Raw genomic sequence first — 26021 nt, forward strand, 5'->3', positions numbered from 1 at the left:
TCAAAAAAAAATAAAAATATTATTTTAAATTAGTGACTTTAAGACCAACAAATATGCTTTAAGATAGAAGTATAACATACAAGTTTGGGCTCAAATACATTGTTGTAACACTTATGTACCACATAAAATACCAATTATTGAACTAATGGTGGTAACAGCTGGCAGTTGGTACCAATGAATCCTAGAGATAGTAAACTAAGGTGTAATGTCTATTGTATTATTGTCTTTATAAAATTTTTATGAAACTATTTTGTCCAAATTTAAGTTTATTTTAAATTAATTTTCTCTAAAATTAGTTTGATAAATTTAACATAAAAATTCATTGAGATGCTGTTATATACCCAGTACTGTCTGTACTTAACCTACTCAACCTCCAGTGTAAAATCAGATTTACAGATTTTACAGAGCCTAAAAATATATAGTAAAACTGTTAAATTTGAATATTGAAAGACATAAATTGTTTTATGGAGAATCAAGTTCATGAAATATGCATTTTTTTCTGAAAAACTTCAAGCTCATAGCTATTCCTTTGTACTCTGCCTCTGTTGTTCATGTCTTAGTCCTCTGTAAATAAAACATTGTGGGGGGAAATAAAGAAGTAGTTTGTATCATTTGGGATCTAACCAAGAAAATAGAAACTACACCAGTTGTTTTAACAGAGAGAATTTGATGTAGGGAATTAGTTAAGGAAGTTTTGGAGGAATAAAGGGAGGAAAGGCAATACTGAGGGAAAAGATAGTAACTTTTAGGCTGGGTTAACTTATGTGAAGGACCCCCACGTAGCCGAGACTCAGACCTTTGAGGAGAGGTTACTGTCTGCAAGAAGGTGCCCCAAGAACACAGAACAGGGACCGTCAAAGCTGGGCTTCTGGCTTTTGAGGAAGGGATATTGGCCAACTTTGCTGTTGTCTCTCGGGGAATGCAGTGAGGCTGATACCAGGAGTGAGGGAAAAGATGAAAACTAGAGCCATCTGCTATTGGAACCAGTTGTTGGGGCAACCCTGATGAGAATAATAAATAGCAAAGGGCAAGATCCTGTTCCCTTTGCGCAACTGTCCAATTTCTCTCTGGCTCCCCCTCTTGACAGAACTTAGCAGATCCAGCTGGCAAAGGAGAAGTGAGCTGAGTCCCAGCTCCGTTATCATAAACCTGAGTAAGGAAGGGTGGGCTTGGAGCTGAGAGGCAGTGGTTTAATAACCGGCACGTCGTTGTTGGCTACATTTTGGCAGTATCTTTTTTCCCCATTGTTCCAAGGTAAGCATTTTGTTTATGCCAATGTTCTTATTTCTTTTGGGACAAAAAACAGTAACCATATTTTAAGATGATGTATTTTTCACGATAAAATTCCATAATTTTTTTACAAAGTGTGTAAAGATATGACCACTTCAAAAGAAATAATTTTTAAAGAAAGATATATTACAATAATTCAAGTTGTTAATAAGACGTTTCCAAGGAAAACTCTCACCTAGATCAATTCAACAAACTTAAAAAGAACAAATCATTTAAAAACTAATCTTTCAATAGTTTTGAACATTCTTTAAAAATAATTTCTTCTTTCTAAGTTTGTTAACCACATGTTCTGCAATGTTATAGTATTTTTATATTTTTCTAAGCCAGTTCTCTCAATCCACATTAATGATGTCCAGTGTCAATCTATGATATAGGGAGAGGTTAGCAAATTAGGTTGGAGTTAAACCTGCAGCCAGGTGGAGATTAGCATTTGAGAATAATAAGCTGTGTTCTCACGGCTTCAGGTTTAAAGGGGATCAAAGGCTCAGATGTCAGGAGGCCAAAGCAGTGGCTGGAATATTCTGAAGTCTGAGGAATTCTTAGATGAATCTGAGAACTAGTCAGCAGACACAGAAAAGGGTAGTAGAGCCAAAGCAGTGAGAAGATAGATGCCCGGAAGTGGCAAACATCAAGGCAAATCTGTTCTAGTTTTTATTCGAAGGGGAATTTTAATGGCTCACCTATGCAAACAACATGAAAGGGGTAGAGATCAACCTTGAGACCAACTTACGGACACCACCTCTCCGTCTCTCCTTTCAGCTTCTGTTCTCAGCTTCTTAGGTTCCCTTGCTGGTAGGGCTCTGGCTTCCAGAAGCTTCTGTGTCCTCACTCTCTCCGGCTTTACTCAGTGATGGGGATATGACTTCCAGCATTTCTGGAGAACACTGTTACTGCTTGACATTCAAGGAAATGAGTTTCCCTCTCCTCATTCCCATACATGAAATCTGAGTAAAGGTACAGGTTGTAAACTGCACAACCTGTGAGGCAGTATACACATTGAAGACATTGTAATTTGTGTGTTATGGTGTAAAGTGCCTTTCTATACAAACAAAAGCTGCTGTTGTGAAAATTCCCCAGAAGATGGAAATGAAGTGTCTTAAGGAAGGGTCACTTCTTGAAAGATCCATGCAGAGCATCATATGGACCTGTGGTAGCTCTGGATCAACAGCCCTACTGGAGCCAGAGAGAATGTGAGAGGAGCAGTTACCCAAGGGGACAGGTGCAGTGGATACTCTTATAAGAGAAGGGTGGAGGGTAGGTAAGGAAGGGATTTGGGGCAGACTGTTGTAAAGTGGATGTGGCCTAGAGCCCTGGAGTGGGGCGGCAATGGAGTAGCCACTCTGATCTAAGCTACTGTGGTGTGTGCTTTGGGCTCTTGGCAATGAGAACCACCGTGCATCCCATTTCACTCTGAATTTTGAGAAGCTCAGAACCCAAAACTTGGCTGTGGGGATTTGCACCTCATGATTTGTATTTCCCCGTGTTCTTTACTTGCTATTATAATTTGTGTTTCCTTTGGGTCCTGATTTTTACTCAGAGTGTATCTTTGGCTCTATTTTTTATGCCATTAATTATATCCAATCTTTTGGGGATTTAATCAAAAAGGAATGACTGGATGGAAAGCAGCCCTGTGACTGAAAGTATGTATTGATTGTATGAGGAAGGTGAGAGCAAAGCTGAGACCGTGGATGATTGTGGCGTTTACCACAAGTGCTTAACACATGTTCTCAGGTAGATAGTACTTGGAAAGTTGCATATAAACTGAGCTTGATTGGTGCATCTAGAAACAAAACCGTATGTATCACACTATTTCTGCTGTGGTCTGTTTTTATGTCTGCTGGAAGCCTTTTGCAAGCATAACTAGGAGTAGCTCTTCTCTTTGCCTATCATGTAATATCATTTAGTAGCAAAAGAACATAAATGTTAGCTGTATAGAACAGTGCATAAAATTATTGTTTACAGTTATTTCAACATTGTTTCAATAAATATATTGTATGAAGTGGGTAAGTTTCCTGTATTATGTTTGCTTACAGAGATGTTTATCAGGAAGATCATAAATAAATAGTCTTATAACCTTCTAACTTGAAAGAGGGTCACAGTGTCTCTTTCATTTAAATCAAAATGGTGATAATAATAGCTATGTTAGGCCATTTTTGTGTTGCCATCAAGGAATACCTGAGACTGAGTAATTTATAAAGAAAAGAGTTTTCATTGGCTCACAGTTCCGCACTCTGAACAGGAAACATGGTGCTAGCATCTGCTTCTGGTGAGGGCCTCAGGAAGCTTTTACTCATGGCGAAAGGTGAAGTGGGAGCAGGCACATCATATGGCAAGAGCAGGAGCAAGAGAGAGACTGGGGAGAAGTGCCACATTCTTAAACAACCAGATCTCACATGAACTTAGGGTGTGAACTCACTCATTATCATGAAGACAGCACCAGGCCATTTATGAGAGATCTGCCTCATGACCCAAATACCCCTATCAGGCCCCACCTTCAACACTGGGGACTATATTCCAATATGAGGTTTGGAGGGGACCAACATCTAAGCCATATTAATAGCTCATTTTATTGATTGCTATACTATAGGCCATGCATGATGCTAAGTGCTTTGTGTTCTTTTCTTTTCTTTTCTTTTCTTTTCTTTTCTTTTCTTTTCTTTTCTTTTTTTTCTTTGTTTTCTTTCTTTCTTTTCTTTCTGACAGAGTCTTGCTCTGTTGCCCAGGATGGAGTGCAGTGGCGCAATTTCGGCTCGCTGCAACTTCTGCCCCCCGGGTTCAAGCGATTCTCATGCCTCAGCCTCCTGAGTAACTGGGATTACAGGCATGTGCCAACACACCCAGCTAATTTTTGTATTTTTAGTAGAGATGGGGTTTCGCCATGTTGGCCAGCCTGATCTCAAACTCCTGACCTCAGGTGATCTGCCTGCCTCAGCTCCCCAAAGTGCTGGGATTTCAAGCGGCTTTGTATTATTTTCTTACTTAATTTTCACAGCAGCCCTGTGGTATAGAACTGTTTTCCCTGGCTTACAAAATAAAGTGGGCCATAGAGGGGCTGAGCAACTTTCACAGGGATACCGAGCAGGGAGTTGGGGAGCTAGGATTCCAGCCCAGGTAATCCTGACCCTATAACTCAAGAGAAAGCACTATAAATAGTTTCTGATTAGCAGTCTCATTTTAGAACAAAAAAATTACAGAAGGTATCATAGAAATACAGTTCCATTTGTCAGATGTGGAGCAGCATTATGGTTTATAATGGCAAAAGTGTGATGTTTTGGAGCCACATAGGTCTACATTTCACTTTGTCAGTTTTTAGTTTTGTAGACTTGGGCGAGTCTCGTGGCTTCTCTGACTCTTGTTTGTCAAGGAATGGCAATAGAAAGCTTTTTGACTTCAGTGTGTGGGGGAAAAACCCAGGCACATAATAGATGCGTAGTATGACATAGGTTCATTTTTACTAAAAGGATCCATACATATAATTGTCACAACTAAGTAAAGAAATAATACATGTTGGAAAATACAAGTGTGCAAAGTTTGGGGGCTTAATGGGCAGGGCACTAGGTCTTGGAAGCAGCTGGTGGTGAAGGAACACAGCCTCTCACCTCCAGAGATCCTGGGAAGAGACCCTCAGCAGCCACAGTGGGGCCAACTCTGGCTTACTCTTCTGGAAGGAACAGTGGGACATTGTAGAGGACAAGACTGGGATTGTCTCTGACCTCCTCCTTCTAATCATCATGTAGGTTCCCTACTTTCCCTACAGAAATTAATCTTGCCTTTATGGTGGCCTGTGGGGGAAGTCCAGCATGCTAGTGACTGTTCTTAGTCTACCCTGGTACACCTGCGCTTGTTCCCCACAGAGAACTGAAATTCCTTTGCCTGGGAGTAGTTCGTGCACATGTGGAGATCAAGAGCTTGAGAAGCAATGTCAACTGATGGGTCAAATTAATTTATATTTACATGTCATCAGTGTACTATTACTCAACAAGTTTCAATGCTAGTTTCACTTCCTACAGTAAGAATTTACATATTCAAAGAACTTTAATGAACAGTAGACATCACCAAAGAGAACTTTAAAACAATTTAGTTTTTGTCTGAATACTTTTTGGAGCCTCTTGTAAATTGATAATCGTAGGCCACTGAGAAAAGAAATATCCTAAATTACTTTCTTCAGTCATTCCTCATGAAGCTAAAGCAATAAATTTATGAAGTCACCAAGCTTCAGGGTTTTGTTTTTTTTTTAAACAGTGTGCTCTGTCTCTCTGTTCATTTTTATGATATTTCTAGAAAGACTGGCCAAAGATGACCCTTTCTTTTGATTTTGTTTTAATGATTAATCAACTTCAAGTTCTCTTTAGCATCACACTCTCTCTATTTGACCCATTATTATTACTTTTATAATTCCTGATACACTTGATTGACAGATTGATTAGTATTCACAAGCAAGATGTACTGACCAAATATTTCTGTGTACCTGGAGTTTCATGTTCAGACTTCAAAGAGAAACAGTGGCAGTTAAACCTATTTTATGTTTGTTAGCTGAATAATTAGATAGAAAAATTCACAGAGTAAACCATATTCTACACACTCATCTAAAAAGCGTTTGGTTTAGGATTAGTCAGCTGAGTTAAAGATTGCAGAGCTAATTTTGAATAATTTTTAAAAATATTATGAAAAAATATTTTCATATAATGTTTTCACCCTGTGATGTTTAAAGTATTTGTGATGCTCTTGGTCACTTTGTAGTTTTGTTTACATTTTAGGCCTGCTAGCTAAGCATAATGACTGGATATTGGCACCAAAGATAAAATGAAGCAGCATCACTAGTCAATGACATATCTTGTGTTTTCCCATGAAATAATAGGAATGTTCTGAGACCGAAGCTTGCATTTTATAACATGAGCAGTTTTCTGAAAGTCGAATTTTCTTTAACATTATATTTCACAGGTTGAAATAAGCAACCTTGAAGACAAGCCTTAAGAATTTGTATATGTCTCAGAATCTGGAAGTGCAATTTGATCATAGTAGGTGCTTGAGAAATAGTTGATATGTAGACTCCTTAGTGTGTCCCCCTGAAGCTTTCAGATTCACTCCCTTTCATATATTTCCAGCCTCATCATTCTCCTCTCACCCACCTCATCAGTTAACTTACCAGAGCAAGTTCTGCTGCTATAAAACAAGCCAAGCTGGTCTTAACTCTTCCCTGGCCCACCTGAGAGATATTCATTCTATCCGATCCAGCTCAAACATCACCTCCTGCATGACACTTTTTGAAATATTTTCCCCTAGATGGAATTCACCACTGTCTTACTTTGTGTACCCTTCTATATCATACATCTTTCCTTGAGAGCATTCATGATCTCTTATTTATTTAATGTGTTTCTACCTGTACTGAATTGCAGGTTTCCTGAAGGCAAGGCCCATGTCAGATTCATTTCTGTATTTATAGCATGATGCTTATCACAGAAGAGGATGCTCAGTGAATACTTTGGGAAAGATGAAAGCATGGGAAGGAAGGAAGGGAAGAAGGGAGAAAGGGAGGGAGAACTTGTATTTATTTGAAGAAAGGGAGGGAGGGAGGAAGTAATTGTATTGCATTAATCAGTACCATTATTTAGTATTGGACATTTCAAGCTAAGAATGAAATCTTCTCAATTTTCTGTTTTCTAATTGACCAATCATTAAATTATGTGCTATTTCTCACATAATATTTCTCTCTTGTATACTTTCATTTTCCCAGGATGAGAGCACTGTGAAGTATATCTGCCCAGGGGTAGGTGTCTTGGATGAATTAAGAGCTTCCTAATTCCTAGTGAGGAAATTATCAGTTTCCATCACTACTGCTATGTGATCATAGGCAATTTATACAAGTCTCATTGTTCCTACCTGCAAATGGGAAGAATGATACTTAATTTACCTCTTAAGGTTTCTGTGATAACCAAATGAAATAATGTTTCTGAAAATACTTTGGAAAATATGAAGTGTTACCTGAACAAGTGGAAAAAAGTGTTCCTGTTACTTCTGTTATTGAGTTGGCATCATGGGAATATTCTCAGCCTGCGAAACCTTCTGATTTTGGTGTGTCCTTACTGCTTAAAAAAGAGGTAAAGTGATATCTGCAACTTATGATTTATTTTACTAGATTACATTAATGGCAACATTTATTCTGCCGACCTACATTGGTGAACGTTGCCTTCAGAACAGGAAAGTGACCTTATTTCTGCTCAAATCAATTCCTAGCCTAGGATAATCAGCCTATAAAGAAAAGTCTGTATTCTCATGAGCAGGTGTGTTGGCCAAATAGGTAAAAATTAATTCCAGTTAGTCATGCTTCTAAGTTTTATTTAATGCTCTCTTAAAATACATGGTAAGAAATTACATGAATGTAATAATATTTAGATTCTAAGGAGTCCTTCATTTTCTGATTTCCTCATTTTTCTACAAAAGCATGATTATTTGAAAATGTATGCTTTTGACATGTTTGAAACTATATTTATTTCTTCTCTGTCATAAAAATAATTTTTCAATGATAGCCATACTTCTGCTGACACTCCTGTGGACCAGGAATTGTGTTTGGAATGAGTACTACTTGTTTTTTGGAAACAGAGTCTCACTCACTCTTTCCCCCAAGCTGGAGTGTAGTGGCCTGATCTCGGCCCACTGCAACCTTCGCTTCCTGGGTTCAAGCAATTCTCCTGCTTCAGCTTCCCTAGTAGCTGGGATTATAGGCATGTGCCACCATGCCTGGCTAATTTTTGTATTTTTAGTGGAAACAAGGTTTCACCATGTTGGCCAGGCTGGTCTCGAACTCCTGACTTCAGGTGATCCACCAAGTGCTGGGATTACAGGCGTGAGCCACTGTGCCCGGTCTGGAATGCATACTACTTTTATCACTACTCAGAACTGCACTTCTCAATCAGTTTTGCACAAAATGACTTGGAGTGGTCTTGAGCAACCAGTCAGGGATCTTGAGTCATCCCCACATTCCAACCTGAACAAATATAGGAACCAAAATTCGGGGAGGAAAACACCATGGTTACCATACAGTAGAAAACAATTTATGATATGGAATAGCAAATGGGAACCTACAAACAAGACAAGGCAAACCCAGTCAGCAAAATAAACTGCCATGAGCATCGTGCCCCTCTGAAAGAGATTTAAACAACAGAGTAAGGGTGATCACATGTCAGTCAGAATATTGGGTACCAACTTAGTTTGTACTCTCTGAGCAGATTGGAGCAGATGATACCTGTCTGATATACTGAAGGGGAGAATTAAAACAATTTATTTGAGTCGTATTTATGCCCAGAAACCACCCCAGTCTATTTCAGTGGAAATTATTTTTCCTATTTTGGTATGAAGCACACAGAAAAATATGATTCAGAAGGAAAGCAACTGAGAATCTGAGGCCTGCAGCTGTGAGAGATTACAGATATTACAGTTGAGATGTGTCAAAACAGGGGCTGAGAAAGCCATCATCATTACTAGCCACATGCTAATTGCAGAGTGACAGGGCACTAGTCCATTCATCCAGTTCACTGGTTGATCCCAATAGAGGCTGAACTTGTCCCTCATCAGAGGGAATACATTGTTCCTAATAATGTTTTTTCATTGAGGTATAATTTACATACAGTAATATTCACTGTGTATAAGTCTGTCAGTTGTAATCAGCACAGAGTCATAGCACCACAATCTAGACTGTGAACAGTTCCATCACTCTCCAGAATTCTCTCATGCCCTTTTATAGTCAACACTTCCTGTTACAGCTACCCCTGGAAACCGCTGGTTTGTTTGCAGTTAGTTTTTCCTTTTCCAGAATGTCATATAAATGAAATCATATAGCATGTAACCCTTTGAATCTAGTTTATTTCACACAACATGTTTTAGATTCATCTGTATTGTTGCCTGTATCAGTATTTCATTACTTTGTACTGAGTACTAATGCATTGCGTGGATTTACCACAGCTTATTGATTCATTCCCCAGTTGAAGAGTATTTGAGTTGTTTCTAGTCTGGGATAATTATGAATAAAGCTACTACAAACATTCATGTATAGGTGTTTATGTGAGTATATGCTTTCATTTTCTTTGATTTCAAGTCTAGCTAGAAATAGATTAATGGTTTGCATTGTAAGAATATGGTCAACTTTTTATAAGAAGTTTCTAAACTGTTTTTACCAAGTGGCTATTACCATTTTTGCATTCCCACCAGCAATAGGAGTTCCAGTTGCTTCACATCTTCACCAACACTTAGTATTGTCTGTCTTTTTAATTGACAGTCATGTTGTCAGGTGAGTAGTAGTGTCTCATTGTGACTTTAGTTTGTCTGATGACTAAAAATGTTGAGTGTCTTTTTACATGTTTATCAACCATCTGTATATCTTATTTTGTGAAAAAAAACTTGTCAGTTCCTTTGGCCATTTTTGTATTTGGTTGCTTTTCTTCCTATTAAGTAGTAAGAGTTCTTTTTGTTTTCTTGCTATAAGTTCCTTAATAGATAAATTTTGCAAATATTTTCTCCCAGGCTGTGGGTTGCCTTTTGTTTTCTAACAGGGTCCTGAAAAGAGCAAATGTTTTACATTTTGATGAAGTTCAATTTACCTCTTTTTTTAAAGTTTGTGCTTTTGTTGTCCTCTTTAATAAATCTTTGCCAAATCCAAGGTCACTAAGAAGTTCTTCTGTGTTTTCTTCTAGACAGCTTATACTTATAAAGCTCTCATATTAGGTCTGTGATTCATTTTAATTTTTATATTGGTGTGAGACAAGGGTTGAGGTTTTTTATTTTGCATATGGATATATAATTATTCTAGTACCATTCCTTGCAAAGATTATTCTTTTTTAATTGCCTTGGCTCCTTTGTTGTAAATTAATTGGCCATACGTGTGTGAGTCTAGTTGTGGATTTTTGTTTTGTTTTATTATCTATATGTCTGTACTTATGCCAATACCACACTGTCTCTATTTCTGTAGCTTCAAAGTAAGTCTTGAAATCAGGAAGTGTAAGTCTTCTAATTGTGTTCTTCTTGTTAAAAACTTTTTGGCTTTTCGAGTTCCTTTACATTTTCATAAAATTTTATTTTTTAAAGAGATGGAATCTTGCTCTCTTGCCCAGGCTGGAGTGCAGTGGTGCCATCATAGTTCACTGCAGCCTTGGTTTTTTTTTTTTTTTTTTTTTTTTTTTTTTTTTTTTTTTTTACCAAATACTTTTCATTATTTACAAAATACATGATGATCATAAGAGAACATTTTACAAATTACAAATGGGAAAAGTAGAGACACATGAGTCAAATGACAGGATAACCGTTCATATGGAGTCTGTTTAGAATAAAAAAGTTCTCTTTTAAAGTCAGACAAGGCCACGAATATGTACATAGATGTGTAAAAAATGCTAGTTACTTTGAAATACACCTCTACCAAAAACTAGAAAAGCATTGTAGTGTGTCTAATGTGTCCTAAACTAAATTACATATAGTTCCAGTGTTGCCACAGTGCAACCATTGCTTTTAGTCAGGGATCTGTGAGGGACTTGATTCCTGTCACTGAAAGAGCAAAGCCCCAGGACTGGTCAACTTCCCTGCCTTCCATAAGGCTTTGTTCAGTGACTTTGGAATGCGGTATCAAAAATCCCATTCACTTCTGCCACAGGTTCCCTCAGAAAAGACACTATAGCCTCATCACTGGCGTTCAGATTCCACACAAAGAATTTATTCAACAATTCACCATCTTTTAGCTCAGAAATATTTTGGCTAAGTTCAGAAATATTTTGGCTCAAGCGATCCTCCTGCCTCAGCCTTCCAAGTAACTGGGACTACAGGCGCATGCCACCATGCCTGGCTGATTTTTTAATTTTTTGTAGAGGTGGGGTCTTGCTATGTTGCCCAGGTTGATCTGGAACTTTTGGCCTCAAGTGATCCTCCTGCCTTGGCCTTCCAAAGTTCTGAGATTACAGGTGTGAGCCCCTGCACCCAGCCTCATGTAAATTTAAAGTCAACTTACCAATTTTTATTTTAAAAAGCCTTGTTGGGTTTAATAGATACTGATTTGGATCTATAGAGCAACTGGGGGAGCACTGACATCTTTTGATCCATGACTATAGTTTATTTCTCTATTTAGGTTTTAATTTCTCTCAGGAAGTTTTATAGTTGTCAGTATGCAGGTGTTGCATACATTTTATTGAATTACTCTAAGTATTTAATCTTTTATGCTATTAAAATCACTTTTTAAATTTCAATTTTCAGTTATTTGTGGATAGTATAGGAAATACAGTTTTTTAAATACAGTGGTTGTATCTTGTGGCCTTGCTAAACACATTTTTGTAGAATCCTTAGATTTCCGGATAGATGAAGATGTAATTTGCAAATGAAGACAATTTTACTACTTCTTTTTTGATGAAGAGGTTTTTATTCTTTTCCTTGCCTACTTCTACTGGCTAGGACTTTCAGTATAATGCTGGGCAGCAGTGGTGAGAGCAGACATTTTTATCTTGTTCCTGATTTTAGGGGGAAATAATTCAGACTTTTGCCAGTAAGTCTGAAGTTAGCTGACCAGTAAAGTATGCAGTTAGCTGGTGGTTTTCATAGAGGCCCTTTTGGCCTAAGGATATTTCTTTCTGTTTCTAGTTTGCTAAGAGTGTTTATCATGAGTGAGTATGAATTTTGTTAAATTTCTTTGAATTTTGTTAAATTCCTTTTCTGAATGTATTTAAATGATCGTATTTGCTTATTTAGTTTTTGGTATAGAAATTATATAGACCAGTTTTCAAATGTTAATTTATTCTTGCATTTCTAGAATAAACTTCTCTTAGTTTGTGCCTTATCGTTTTTATATATTGCTATACTGATTTGGTAAAATTTTCTTAAGGATTTTTGTGTCTCCGTGAAGAATATTGGTCTGTAATTTTATCTTTTCACTCTGTCTGGTGTAGGTAATTGGGTGTTCCCTATTCTATTTTCTGGAAGAGTATGGATTGGTAAAATTTCTTCCTAAATATTTGGTAGAATTTACTAATAATGAAGCCATCTGGGCTACTTTGTTGAAAGATTTTTAACTATACTTTCAATTTTTAAATTAAGTAGAGAGCTATTCAAGTTACCTATTTCTTCTTGAATGCAATTGGATAGTTTGTGTCTTTTAAGGAATTTGCCCATTTCGTCTAGTTTGTTGCATCTCTTCACATACAATTGTTTATATTTCCTGATTATCCTCTTAATGTTTGTATAATTGATAGTGATGTTTCCGCCCCCACTCCTGATATTGGCAATATACATCTTGTATTTTTTTGTTCCTGATCAGTCTGGATACAGCTTTATCAATTTTATAGATTTTTTTTCAAAGGATTAGCCTTTGGTTTCACTGATGTTCTCTACTGTTTATCTGTTTTCTATTCCATTCTGCTACTATTTTTATTGTTTCCTTCTTTCTGCTTACTTTGGGGTTAACTGGGTCCTCTCTTCCTATGTTCTCAATGTGGTAGCTTTGATAACTGACTTGAGACCTTTTCTTATTTTCTAATATAAGCACTTAGTGGTACAAAGTACAGCTTTAGCTGCATTCCACAAATTTGGTATGTTTTGTTTTAATTTACATTAAGTTAAATATTTTCTAATTCCTCTTTTGGTTTCATCTTTGATTCATGGATTATTTAGAAATATTGTTTAAATATAAATAACTAAAGGATTCTCAGGGTATCTTTCTGTTACTGATTTCTTATTTGAATCCATTGTGGATCAAAAACATGCATTGGATGAGTTCAGTATTTTTAACTATTGAGTCTTGTTTTATGGCTTAGAATGTGATCTCTCTTGGCAAACGTTTTCTATACACTAAAAAGAAAGTGTGTTCTGTTGGGTGGAGGGTTCTATAATTTTCAGTTAGGTGGATTTGGTTAGTACTGTAGTTCATGTCTTCTGTATTTTCACAGAATTTCTGTTTTATCAACTCTTGAGAATGGTCTCGAAATCTCAAACTGTAATTGTGTATCATCTATCAACCTTTTAGTTCTATCAGTTTTTGCTTCAGGTGCTTTGATGCTCTTGTTATGAGACATATATGCATTTAGGATTTTTACACCCTCTTGAAGAATTGATTCCCTCATTATTATATAATACCTCTTCCAGGTACTACTTTTTCTGAAATCTGCTTTGCCTGCTATTGATTCTTTAGCTTTCTTTTCATTAGCATTAGTGTGGCATATCTTTTTCTGTATTAGTAACTTTAACCTTCCTGTCTCTTCATATTTGAATTGGATTTTTTTTGGTAGACATCATAGTTGATTATGATTTTTTAATCCAAATCAATAATCTCTGACTGTTCATTGGTGTGTCTAGGCCATTTTATGTTTTATACGATTATCAATATGAGTGAGTTTAAATCTCCCACCTTGCTAGTTGTTTTCTACTTGTCTCATCTGTTCTTTGCTGCTTTTTCTCCTCTTTTACTGCCTTATTTTTTATTAAGGAGTTTTATTACTCCATTTTATCTCCATTATTGGCTTATTTACTGTGCCTCTTTTTGTTTTTACTTTAGTGGTTACTGTAGGGTTTTAAAATACACATCTGCCTTCAAATAATATTATGCCACTTCATGTTTAACAGAAGAACCTTACAGTTATTTGCATTTTCCCCCTCCCAATCTTTGTGTGCTATTGTTGCCATAAGTTTTATTTCTACATATTTTATAATACCCACTTAAAACAGTTCTTTCTCTTTTAAAGAAATTAAAAATGAGGAAAAGTCTTTTATTTTTACTTACATATGTACAGTTTTTGGTTCTCTCTTTGTCTCTGAGTAGATCTAAATTTCTGTCTAGTATCATTTTCTTTCTGCCTCAGGTTTTTTTCTTTGACATTTCTTCTAGTGCTGGTCAGCTGACGATGAATTCATTTAGTATTTGTATGTCTGAAAAAGTCATCCTTCACCCTCATTTTTGAAAGATAATATTTTTGGGTAAAGAATTCTTTGTTGCCTTTTCTTTTTCTTTTGGTACTTTAAAATGTTGCACTGTTGTCTTCTGCATTGTTTCTGATGAGTAAGTCTGCTGTCGTTCTTGTCTTTATTTCTCTGTACATGATGCTTCTTTTTTCTTTGGCTGTTTTAAGATTTTCTTTTAATACTGTTCTTCAGAAATTTGATCATGATATTCCTTGGTGTGATTTTCTTCACATTTCTTGTACTTCATATTTCTTCTCAAGAATCACATTTCTTGGGATTCTTTGAGTTTCTCGATATGTAGTATCAAGAAACTCAAAGGGTATGTAATTTTTGTGGAATTTCAAACATTTTTGGCCATTATTTCTACATTCATTTTCTGCACTCCCCCTGTCTTTCCTTATCTTCCTTCCCTAATTAAAATGGTTCCATGGTTTAGTATTCCTATTTAACTCTTGTTGTAATATGTACTTCACTTTCCTACTGCATGTACCATGGTTCACATCCTCATTGTTTCTCTTTCTGTCTGTTGCAAAACCTCCCTCTATTGTTTTTAGAGATGTGGTCTCACTATGTTGCCCAGACTGGACTTAAACTATTGGGCTCAAGCAAGCCTCCTGCGTAGCTGGGACTACAGGTGCATGCCACCGCCCCCAGCTCTCTGCCCCTATATGTGCCCCTCTTCAGTCTATAGCATGGTACATAGGTCCCTTTATCCCTACCTGTTTTCTAGCTTTCTTTCCCCCGAAGCCATCCTCACCTCACCCATGACTCTCTGAACTCTTTGTCCTGGCAATATGGAATACTTCCAGTACTCCAATGCATCATGCTTTCTCATGCTTCTGTGCACATACTTATGCCCTTCTTATGTCTGGAAACCTCCCTACCCCTCCATCATCCCTGCCTCCATGCCTAGAATCTCTTATTCATTGACCTGAAATGCCTTTCCTTTAAAACTTACCTTTTTATCCCATCCCAACTTCACTAGACCTTGAGTGTATTCTGTTATAGCACTTCACCTATAGTTTTGCAATCATTATTGCAATTATCTAGGTCATCCTCCTAGACTGACTTGTGTGTGGTCAGAGACTGTATCTTATTCATTTTTACATACTTAATAGCGGTACATAATAGATGCTCACTAAAGTGTTCATTGAACAAACAAATAATTGGCATTTAGCAGGTATTGGGCATATTATTTTTAAAATAAGTTGAACTCAGATTTAATCATAACCTACATTTTGAGAGCCTAGCCTGCTATGTTTCAGGCACCATTTTAGGTACTTCTCATACATAATATTTAATCCTTATAACATCAATGCAATGTATATATTGTCATCCCCATGATACCCCAACTTTAGTTTAGAGAGGTCACGGACAAGGTTGTGCAGATAGAAAACGCCAGCATTTGATTTCAAACTTGAAGGTATATTTTGCTTTTCTCTCCTTGCAAACAACATTAGGAGTTCTGTCATATCACCATCAGTATTTTCTAAGATTTCCAGTAAGAAATGACAGCTATCTGCAGAAATTATATAGGTAGCAATGAGAATCATAATATAGAGTCAGAGAACTGATGTCACAGACTGACAGAGAAAAGTCTCTAAGGGGCTGTTCTGGGATATCAGGAAAGGGTAAGCAGGAGGGTTCTTAGGTAGGCTGCGTGGCCTACAAACGTCCATCACATATCTGCCGCCATCTTTGATGTGACCATATGAGGAGCCATGTGGAGGGCACAAGTCATAGGGATCATCCTGAACCATGTGGTTTGGGGATTCCTACAAGGATGTGTGGATCAAGGGACTGGCTTCAGACAGCATCTTGGGGAACAGCGGAAAGAAATGAAGACTCTGAATGTGCCAGCACCTGCTGTGTTTACAAAAGGCCTGAAGGGTTTATAACATTTGTCGTTATGACACTTTGGCTGAGACTGGAATCACCACCCCAGCCCACTCAGACTGGAAGCCAAATGCCTGTTGAGACTTTATCTCCCCTTTGTTTCTTCTCCCAAGGCTACTCTTGATTTTCAGTTTAGCTGCATTCCACCCCTACCATCCCCAGTGTAAAAATGATGAGGGTGGGGTTGGGTGGAGGGACATACAGTGTAGTGGTCTCTAAAACCCCTGTGGGGATGTCCTTTTGTACATACAGCAACATCATTTTTACATTTATTCTGTGCTACTGAATCCAGAATACACCTTACAAAGGCATGGTTCCTTCCCTTTTGAAATTTATATTACAGAAAAGGTTTTAAAATATAGTTTTAGTGTTTTAATTATAAAATTTTCTGGTGTGTATATGTTGGGGGTGAGTTTTGGTTTTTGGCGAGAGGAGGGAGCTGTATTTGCAGGAACTCTGTTTCCTGGGGTACTGCAGCTAATACTTTTGGCAAATAAAGGTCCCAGGACAGTGTCAGTTGAAATGTACAGTTGAGGATGATTCCTGATCTTTCCTTCCTCGCATCACTTGCAGGTAGTGTGCAAGGCAGCTGAGTGTGCCATCCTAACTTTTTGAATAGCCTACAGATCTATATTTAGTGCTTCTTTTTAGTTAGATGGACCAATGAAAAGGTAAGCTCAGTTAAAAAAAAAAAAAATCCACTTCTAACCCTTATGCATTGGGAACAGGAAGTTCCAGTGAAGGGGAGGATGCTTAGGAAGCCTTCGTTCAGATACCAAATGAAGTTTTTGATAGTTAGGATGTGAGCAAGTGAGAGCTTTTAATGTTTTCATGTTTAGTGTTTGAATGTTATTATTTTAACATGGTTGCACTCTATCTTGTATTGTAATGAACATTTTTCTTTGTTCCCTTTTCCAAAAAATTAGCCTGATTTGTTCTTTCAGGACAAATGGGCCCCTAGATATTGGCAGTGGGTAGGGTGTGGTGATGGTTTCTGGAGCCCTTCCTGTGACATCAGTTAAGCTGTGTTGGGTCAACTCACACATAAGACCAGCTGAAGCACATTAATGTTGACCTTCAGTTTTTTCAGTAGGTGTAAAATATTTTTGCTACCACAAAGGAGTTATTTATTTTCTTTTCAGTAACCACAGATATAAATTCCATCCCTGTATTGATTTGGTATCAGAGATCTCAGGTTAATATAAACAAAATGGAATCATAGGTACAGACCCTGGGTGAATGATGCCACAACTCCTACAGAAAGTGGAATTGCTTACTTGAAGTTGATTGAAAAGTTTCTTAAGTCTGTATTTTTAGGGCCAGTGCTGTGTTTGGTGTGCTTAAAAGAGTTTTCTTGACCTTTCTTTTATATTTTTACTATTCTCCTAAGAAAATGATCAAGGATATTCTGGGGGATTTCTAGAGTAACAGTGTCAAAGACAAAGGCTATTAATCTGTCATTTTATTAGGTAGGATATTAAGTAACCCTGTAGTCCAAAAAAGAATATTCCTATCAAGAGTGTGTTGCTTACATTGGCAATATTTTTTATATGTACTTCTGTTGGAATATCAAAAGACAATTTGTATATGTTACACTAGCATGTTGAACTGCCATTGTTGAAGGAGCTACAGTTAAAATGAGTGTAGCCATTTATCTGAGAACTCAGAGAGACAGATACTTGTCAGGTAGTTGGCAGAAGAAAAATACAGCATAATTCTAATCTTAAGATCCGTGTTTTTAATTAATATGAATTAAGTCTGCTAAAAGTGGGAACACAAATGAGATCTCACAGGAATGAAAATGTCTGTTTTTTGAATTGCTGCATTATTGCAGGGCTCTGTGATAAGCCTTCCTGTAGACTCACCCCTGGGCTAATGGTCATAGTCTGAGGATACTTTATGGAAATCATAAAGGGAGGCCAGAGTCCAGGACAGATCTAGAAGATTGGCTTGTAAATTTATTGTTCTGATTGGTTGGTTAGTTAGTTAGTTATTATAGGTAGCTAATATTTGTCCCATAGGTCAGATATTTTGTCTTACTGACCAGGTTCATCAAGTGAAGTGGAGGTAGATTTTTCACATGGATATTTAAATGATTCCAGAGTTCTCTGCTCATGTTTTAAATTTAGTATTAAATTTAAATTTCTGGTCATTCGTGTGCTGTCCTTATAGGAAGATAGAAGCATTTCTAAATGTTGCTATTGCTTTCAAGGACTTCAATCATCAATTCACTTGACTAACAAAATGTATTGAGCTCTTATTGTGATTAGTAATTGGTGTCCTATGTTAGCAGAGGGAGAGATAACTGAGAAGCCGAGGATATAATTTCTATACTCAAGACTGTCTTTAGCAGAGCAGATACTGAATCAGTAATGTTGAATAAGTACATTAATAAATAATTCTCATAATTTGTAAAGAAATTAAGAAAAAAAAAACCAGTAGGATGTTGTTTTGCTCACTGCTTTGTATCCTTATAGATCTTCAGTACACAATTGTTCAATGAATGACCAAAAGGCCATGTACTGTACATGCAGTGAGAGTTATTAGAGTCCAGTGGAGGCTCATCAGTTACAGCTAGGATAGTGTATTAATCCATTCTTGCATTGCTATAAAGAAATACCTGAAACTGGGTAATTTATAAAGAAAAGAGGTTTAGTTGGCTCATGGTTCCACAGGCTGTACAGGAAGCATGGCTTGGGAGGCCTCAGGAAACTTACAATCATGACAGAAGGTGAAGGGGAAGCAGGCATATCTTACATGGCCACAGCAGGAGGAAGAAAAGAGGGTGATCTCTTTTCAAACAACCAGATCTCATGAGCACTCACCCACTATCATGAGAACAGCAAGGGGGAAACACACCTCTGTGATCGTTACCTCCCACCAGGTCCTTCCTCCAGCATTGGGGATTACAGTTCCGCAGGAGATTGGGTGGGGACACAAATTCAAACTATATTAGCTAACCAGGAAAGGCTTCATGGAGTAGATGGGATTCTAATTGCTGAAAGAGAGGGAGGGTCGTCTCGAAATTGGGAATGGTGTGGAAGCCTCTGAGGAGATGTTGGAAGCTGACAGTGGAGGTGTGCAGTGGTGGGCCATCAGGCTGGAAAGGCAAATTTTGGAAAGGCTTGACAGACAGACATTTCCCTGTAAAGAGTGAAAGAGATGTTTTAGAAATAATAATCTAGAGGTTTTATACCAGGCGCATTGAAGATGGGAGAAATCATGAAGCACAACTGACAAAGCTTGGTAATTAAGGGGGTTAATGAGGGAAAGGAAGGCATCAAAGATGGCTACAATCTTGTTTTGAGCTTGACTGCCTCAAATTATAGTAACAGCATAAACGAAAATAAGATGTCAGAAGGGAAAATTCACTTTTTTTTCTTCTTTTTTGAGATGGAGTCTCACTGTGTCGCCAGGCTGTAGTGTAGTCACGCGATCTTGGCTCCCTGCAACCTCTGCCTCCTGGGTTCAAGTGGTTCTCCTGCCTCAGCGTCCTGAGTAGCTGGGACTACAGGTGCATGCTGCCACGCCCAGCTAATTTTTATATTTTTAGTAGAGACGGGGTTTCACCATGTTGGCCAGGATGGTCTCAATTTCTTGATCTCGTGATCCACCTGCCTCAGCCTCCCAAAGTGTTGGGATTACAGTAATGAGCCACCGTGCCTGGCCAAAATTAGCTTTTTGTAGGAAGATTCTTGTGTTTAAGATAATAGGAGGCCAGACTCGGTGGCTCACGCCTGTAATCCCAGCACTTTGGGAGGCCGAGACGGGCGGATCACGAGGTCAGGAGATCGAGACCATCCTGGCTAACATGGTGAAACTCCGTCTCTACTAAAAATGCAAAAAATTAGCCGGGTGTGGCAGCGGGCACCTGTAGTCCCAGCTACTCGGGAGGCTGAGGCAGGAGAATGGCGTGAACCCGGGAGGCGGAGCTTGCAGTGAGCGGAGATCGCGCCACTGCACTCCAGCCTGGGCGACAGAGCGAGACTCGTCTCAAAAAAAAAAAAAAAAAAAAAAAAAAAAAAGATAATAGGGACACTTCACTGTGGACTAGTAGAAATCACAGAATCATGAAACATTAGACCCCAAAGGGATTTGGAGGTTGAGCCATTTATTAGACTCAGATTCAACCGTCATCTTGCTGATGAGAAAGCTGACTAGATTCAGGAACAGCCCCCAGGGTGCAATGTCTGGCCTTGATACAGAGTACAAGTAGGATGGCAGATGTAGACAGTCATTTACAGTGTAGTGTTTTGGAGGGTACTTAAAAAGTATTCCTTCATTTGCAGTTGGAGTTTTCCCTTTTAAATGGGAAGAGTAATTATACAAACAGTTCCACATTCATTTGGAGATATTGTCTATAGAGTATAAACACCGTGTTATAAGATTGAAATAAAATCCTTAAATATTAGGCAATATATTCATTACCTCTGATAAACGAAGTCTTAACTTGCCACCCAAGATGACGTTACCAATGAATTTCTTTACTTTAATAGTAAATGCATTATGAATTTCTTTACTTTAATAGTATTATTTAGCAAGTTATATTTAGTTATTACTGAGTTGACATTTACTCAATTCTAAACATATTTTGCACCGCAGGTGTTCTATCTTGGACTTCTGATCATGGGTCTGGGGTGCCATATTGCCGTATTTGAGAAGGCAGTTGCTAAGGGTTCCCACTATTAGTGTTTCTAGATGGGTCTTATCCCACCCTCTCTTCTGCTTGGGATGTTGCTAGGAATTATGGGGATGGTTATAAGCACGGTTGGTCTTGATGGGTGTTACGTACAAGTAGGGGGCTCTGAAACAAGGTTGGGGGCCAGTTCTCACCCTTGGCCTACCTGCTTCTGTTCTTCAATCCCTATTATATGTGAGTATGGGAAGTAGTGTCCATCTTCCAGCTCACACCCTTTGTATCTGCCTGTCCCAGACCCAGAGATGGAAGTGCAACACTGACTTTGTCTTCTGGAACCCATGAGTAGTCTTCCAAAACTGAGCTGATTTTAATGTGCAAGCATCCTGTGACTTCTTTGCCTCCAACCTTGTTCTTTCCTGGGTCCCCAGCTCGATGGGAGGAGAGTGAGCACTGAATGGTCATTCTCTTCCTTGTCTCCCTTAACTGGGGAAGGAGCCCCTTAGTTCCTTTCCACAGTTAAGGGAGACAAGAAAGAGAATGACTGGGAAATGTCTACCATGAGAATAGTTGGAAACCAGCTCTTTTAGAGTAAAACAAAAGATGGAATAATTACACCTGGATCATTACTATCAGGGAAGTAAAATGACCATAAAATATTTACATCTAGTAATGTACCATTATAATCCTAATTTTTCTTTGAAGAATTTCCTATTTCTGAAATTGCAGTGATAGCACTGGAATTAAAAAGAATATTAGTCTTACAAGCTTATTTTAAACCAATTCCTAGTGGTAGTGACTGCCTTTATCTTCATGCAGTGCTGAGCATTTATTAACAACCAACCTATAGGCCAAGCATTTTTAAATTAGTGATCTTAAGTAATGAGATGCTGGGGAAATCTTGACGACCTGATATTTGATATTGGAGAATGAGAAGCAGACATAGGTCTACTTAGTGTGAATTCACATGTCTGAGACTTCACGTGGTGGGGACATGGACATTAGTAGTAGTAATTAGCCTTGGATGAGAGAACAGAAATTCAAATATTAATGGGAAACATCCCGCATTGGTAGGTAGAGCTTGTCTAGATTGGGACTAATGAACTACTTTTTAATCTGAAGCCTTCAGGAATAGACAGGCTTCTGCTTCCGCAAATACCCAATGAAAAGCCAACCCACTGTTCTTGAATTTATAGATCCAATTTACACTTGCTCTTTTTAACTAATGGAACTAGCCGGCCCCTGCATGCCAAGTTTCTATGGCAATGTGATCTCAGTGACCTCTCTTCTCTATTGTGGAATGTAGGTGAAAAGAACGGAGGGGAGCCCGATGACGCTGAACTAGTAAGGCTCAGTAAAAGGCTGGTGGAGAACGCGGTGCTCAAGGCTGTCCAGCAGTATCTGGAGGAAACACAGAATAAAAACAAGCCAGGGGAGGGGAGCTCTGTGAAAACTGAAGCAGCTGATCGGAATGGCAATGACAATGAGAACCACAGGAAATGAGGCCAGAACGCAGGCCCCTTGTCTCTGTGCAAAGCCTCCCTGCTCCCCTCTGCTGAGTCTAGGGACTGACTTGCAGCGTGCTGTTTAAGTTTCTCTGGTCCAATCTGTGGAGATTGCCTAATACTCTCATGATCGATATGTTTGCATTTCTGAAACACAACAGAAGAAAAACGGAGTGCTGGGACTGGCAGAGGAAATTAATTGATGAAAGAAGAATGGCCCAAGTTTTGCTCGCCCTCAGCCATGCACAAGGGAGAGGGAACTTTGGGTTATGCCTCCTGGACACAAATTAAAGGCCGTGAAAGAGGCCTTGCCATCAATGGAATACTGCCATTTATATTGCTTAGCAGGGCATTTGACTACTTTATCTGAGGCCAGAACTCTCACACACAGCTATCAAGTGCTAAGTCTAAAATAATCACTGTTGAAATTGTCATTTGTACAATTAGTCCATAATGTTTCATTTTTGTCCTAAGTGTGCTGTTGCTATGCAGTGATCTTTATTTATAGTAAATTATGTTTCATGTAAATGATATATTTTTGGTGAAATGCAACCTTTTCTATAAAATGTGGGCAACATTTTAAAGTTTTTTTAAATCCTATTTTGATAAGTCAGTATGCCATATTTAATGAAATGTATTATATAATTTTTTTTTCTTAGGCAAGAAACCTATTGGAATTCGAGACTTAATTAATGAAGCTTTGCATCGAGAAACGATGGGTCTGAAGTCCAAAGTGAAACAGATAAAGGAATTTTTATTAAAGCCTGAGACTCAGGCCAAAATTAGGAGGGAACTTTTTGAAGAAAGACTTACTAACAACAGTAATCCAGCAAATAACGTTGATTTCAGCACAACTTTGACATAAGCTCTACATTGTGATTGTGACAACATAGCTTATGAAATCTTTCCAGCTTATTAAGTAGCTCTTTGGTAAACACCAAAGAAGTTTCTGATAGTGTCTGCACAACAGCAAACCAACATTTGGTGAGGAATTAGCAATTTCTTGCCAAAGAAAACTGATTCTGCCCTATTATTTTTTGAGCTACACTTGTGTTTTAGAATGTCTGTTTCTGTAATATTGAGAGTCATTTTATAGAAATGATTTCTTCATTAGCTATTGTGAGATACTCCTCGGGTCCTTGCAGAAAAAGAAAATACAGACTGTGAACAAATCATTCACAGACAAATAGAATAAAACAGAGCCAACAACAGTATTTTAAGGGTCACTTGCCTCCTGTTGACATGATTGTTGCTACATCAAAAGAAGCATTGTCCAGGTGTGTCTACATCTAGTGTTACTTTTAATGAGAATTTGAATGTTTATTGAACAATAGTACTTGAATGAACATTTATAAATGTAATTATTGCAATCACTGGTTAAGAATGTTTTATATAACCTTATAATATTTTTCACTGATCAAAATGTAGTTTTGCTTTTTCATTTCTTAAGGAATACATGTGTGGGATTTTTATTTTTTACATTTCTGAAGATAAGCTCCAGGTCTTACCGTATCCCTTGTCATCTGAATTTGTTTGTGCTGCTTCTGTTTTGAAGAGCATTCTTGAAAACTTCCCCTGGTGTGATGACTGTTGGTAACAGCTTTTTCTATAGTCATTGCAAAACTGCTGCTACCAATAGATCATGATGGAGGGGGAAATCACTGGAGATCAAATATGTGAAATCACTTCAAATATAAAATCCAGTTTACTCATGGATTTTAGCTATTTTTTCACTGGGTAAATTATACTACATTTATTTACAAATGAGTTTATGCATTTTCATGGCTCTTAATAAACATATTGTTTTCCCTTGTTGCCTTTCCTCATTTCTTTTTTTCACTCTTGAGAGTAGCTGGATCTATGTTGGTATAACGAAGTCATAAATAGGAGTTCCGATAGTTTCAGTGTTGCTTCACCTTCATGTTCCTGCCCTTCATGCTAAGATAGCACAGTTGTTAAAGCACCTTTAACTTTACCCTTTAAAATGATATCAAGTCAGTCAGCTTCACAGAGAATTAACAACAGAACCTTAAATTCAAAGAAAATCTAAATAGCATCTTATAAACAGCTAAGTAATGTGTCACTGGTGTGACATCCTAGCAAAGATGAAAAGTGGAGATCCATCCAGGTGCAGAATCCTGAGAGCTGTTTGCCATGAAACCCCTTTCAGTGGTAGAGGGCTTGACTGTTTGTAACTGGCTTCTTTAAGTAAATCCTTAAGGTAGAAAGCAAAGATAGTTTTGGCCTTGCCTTGTTTTTCAAACAAGGAAACAGACTCCAAGAGGTGGCATGCCTTATCCAGGGCCCCACTGCTATCAGGGAACTGGACTTGGACTGTCACCTGGGGCTCTATGGCTCTATGTCAATGCCCCGGTGTTATCCTTACCACCCCATAATCTAAGTTAACAGTATTTCTGGAGAGAAGGCACTTCTCAGCATGTATCTACAAATATCCTCTGGGAGCGATTCCCAATCCATCTAGATAATTTGAAAGGCTGAAATAGTATATACATTTTGCAATCTGGGGTATATGTCTTATTGTTACTTTAGTTTAAAATCATGATTTTTGTTAAATACTAAGTCCCAGATTGTGTGCCAGGTGATTTAGGCTCATGATTAAATTTCTTCCCTTCAGTGACCCTATTAGGAAGTAATTAGTACTTTTACAGATTAGGAAACCAGGGCCCTGTGTGGTTAAATAGCCCAAGGTTATAAAGCTAATAAAGGTAAGGCCAAATTTAAACTGCGATCTTTTCTAATTCAAAGCCAACACTTTTTCCAAAATGCAGCGCTTCTTCTCTCCACCAAGTACGATATATTTGACAAATTAAAGAAGTGTAAGAAAAGGAAAGTCACTTTCTTTTGACTATACCAGCTTGCTTGCAGCCCTAAATTTCTCTGAACATATATGAGAGTGATCAGCTGATGTGATGGAACTGAAAAATCACCCAGACACTTAATATAGGGATTAAGGATTCTCATCCTTATCAATGAAATCTCCACTTAAGAAGGTCTATGAAGAAAATGGAAGGTATAAAATAAAACAAATTTTGTTTTCCATTTTTAAAAGTGAATAAGACATTAATTTACAGAACTCTAAGTTTGGGATCTGAAATGTTCCAAGTGACTTTATTCCCATTAGTCAGTCACGGAATAATTGCTCTTTGGGTCACACAGGCAGAGTGAGTTGTCCTGAGTCAGTACCGTATGTTATGTAGCCTTGTCTTGTGACAGGGAGGCTGCATGGTTCGCCACAGAGTGCTGGCTTGGGCCTTCTAGACTGTGTCTTCTAGACTTGGGTCCACCACTGACACATGATCTTGACCAAACCAATTCACTTTTCTGAGCCTCACTGCCCAATCTGGAATTGGAAAGAGTTTGGCTGGGTGATTTTCAAGGATCCTAGAACAGTGCTCTTTGTGACCACACCATGATGCTACTCATGCTGACACCATTTGTCTCAGCTACTGGTATGTGACGCCTTGATGGGGCCACGCTATTCCATCTGTTGGCAGGAGGAGCTTAGAGTTGTAGAAGACCTTACACTCTGACTTGTGTTATTTCTCAGCTTCGGGTAGGGAAGCCCCAGTGGCACATATTCATATTTATCAACAAATGCCAACATTTTTGGGAATCAGTCACTGGAAAAATAATATGTCCTAGATTAATTAGGAATGTCAAAAAGTAATATTTTCAACTATAGGACAAAATTCTTGTCAGCTTTGAACTTGGTCCCATTTATAAAATGTTAGATTATTATTGTATTAGTCTAC

General features: G+C 38.0%; 1 protein-coding gene across 6 annotated transcripts in view; it reads left to right on the forward strand.

Annotated features, from left to right (window-relative positions):
• Positions 1 to 24060, forward strand: part of AKAP7 (A-kinase anchoring protein 7) — a 144679-nt gene extending 120619 nt beyond the window's left edge. For 3 of the 6 annotated variants that reach the window (XR_005241285.2, XM_008007036.3, XM_038000888.2), the window contains one exon: positions 22908 to 24060. Coding sequence is in view for 5 of the 6 variants with exons in the window: in XM_008007036.3 (XP_008005227.3) it covers positions 22908 to 23113 (206 nt within the window). In the remaining variant the exon portion in view is untranslated. Of the gene's footprint in view, positions 1 to 22049 lie in introns of all 6 variants that reach the window. The other 3 variants (XM_008007037.3, XM_008007043.3, XM_008007044.3) reach the window with 1 other exon arrangement.
• Positions 24061 to 26021: the final 1961 nt, after the last annotated feature.

Source organism: Chlorocebus sabaeus, chromosome 13 (assembly GCF_047675955.1).
Source record: "Chlorocebus sabaeus isolate Y175 chromosome 13, mChlSab1.0.hap1, whole genome shotgun sequence".
Classification (NCBI taxonomy): Eukaryota; Metazoa; Chordata; class Mammalia; order Primates; family Cercopithecidae; genus Chlorocebus; species Chlorocebus sabaeus.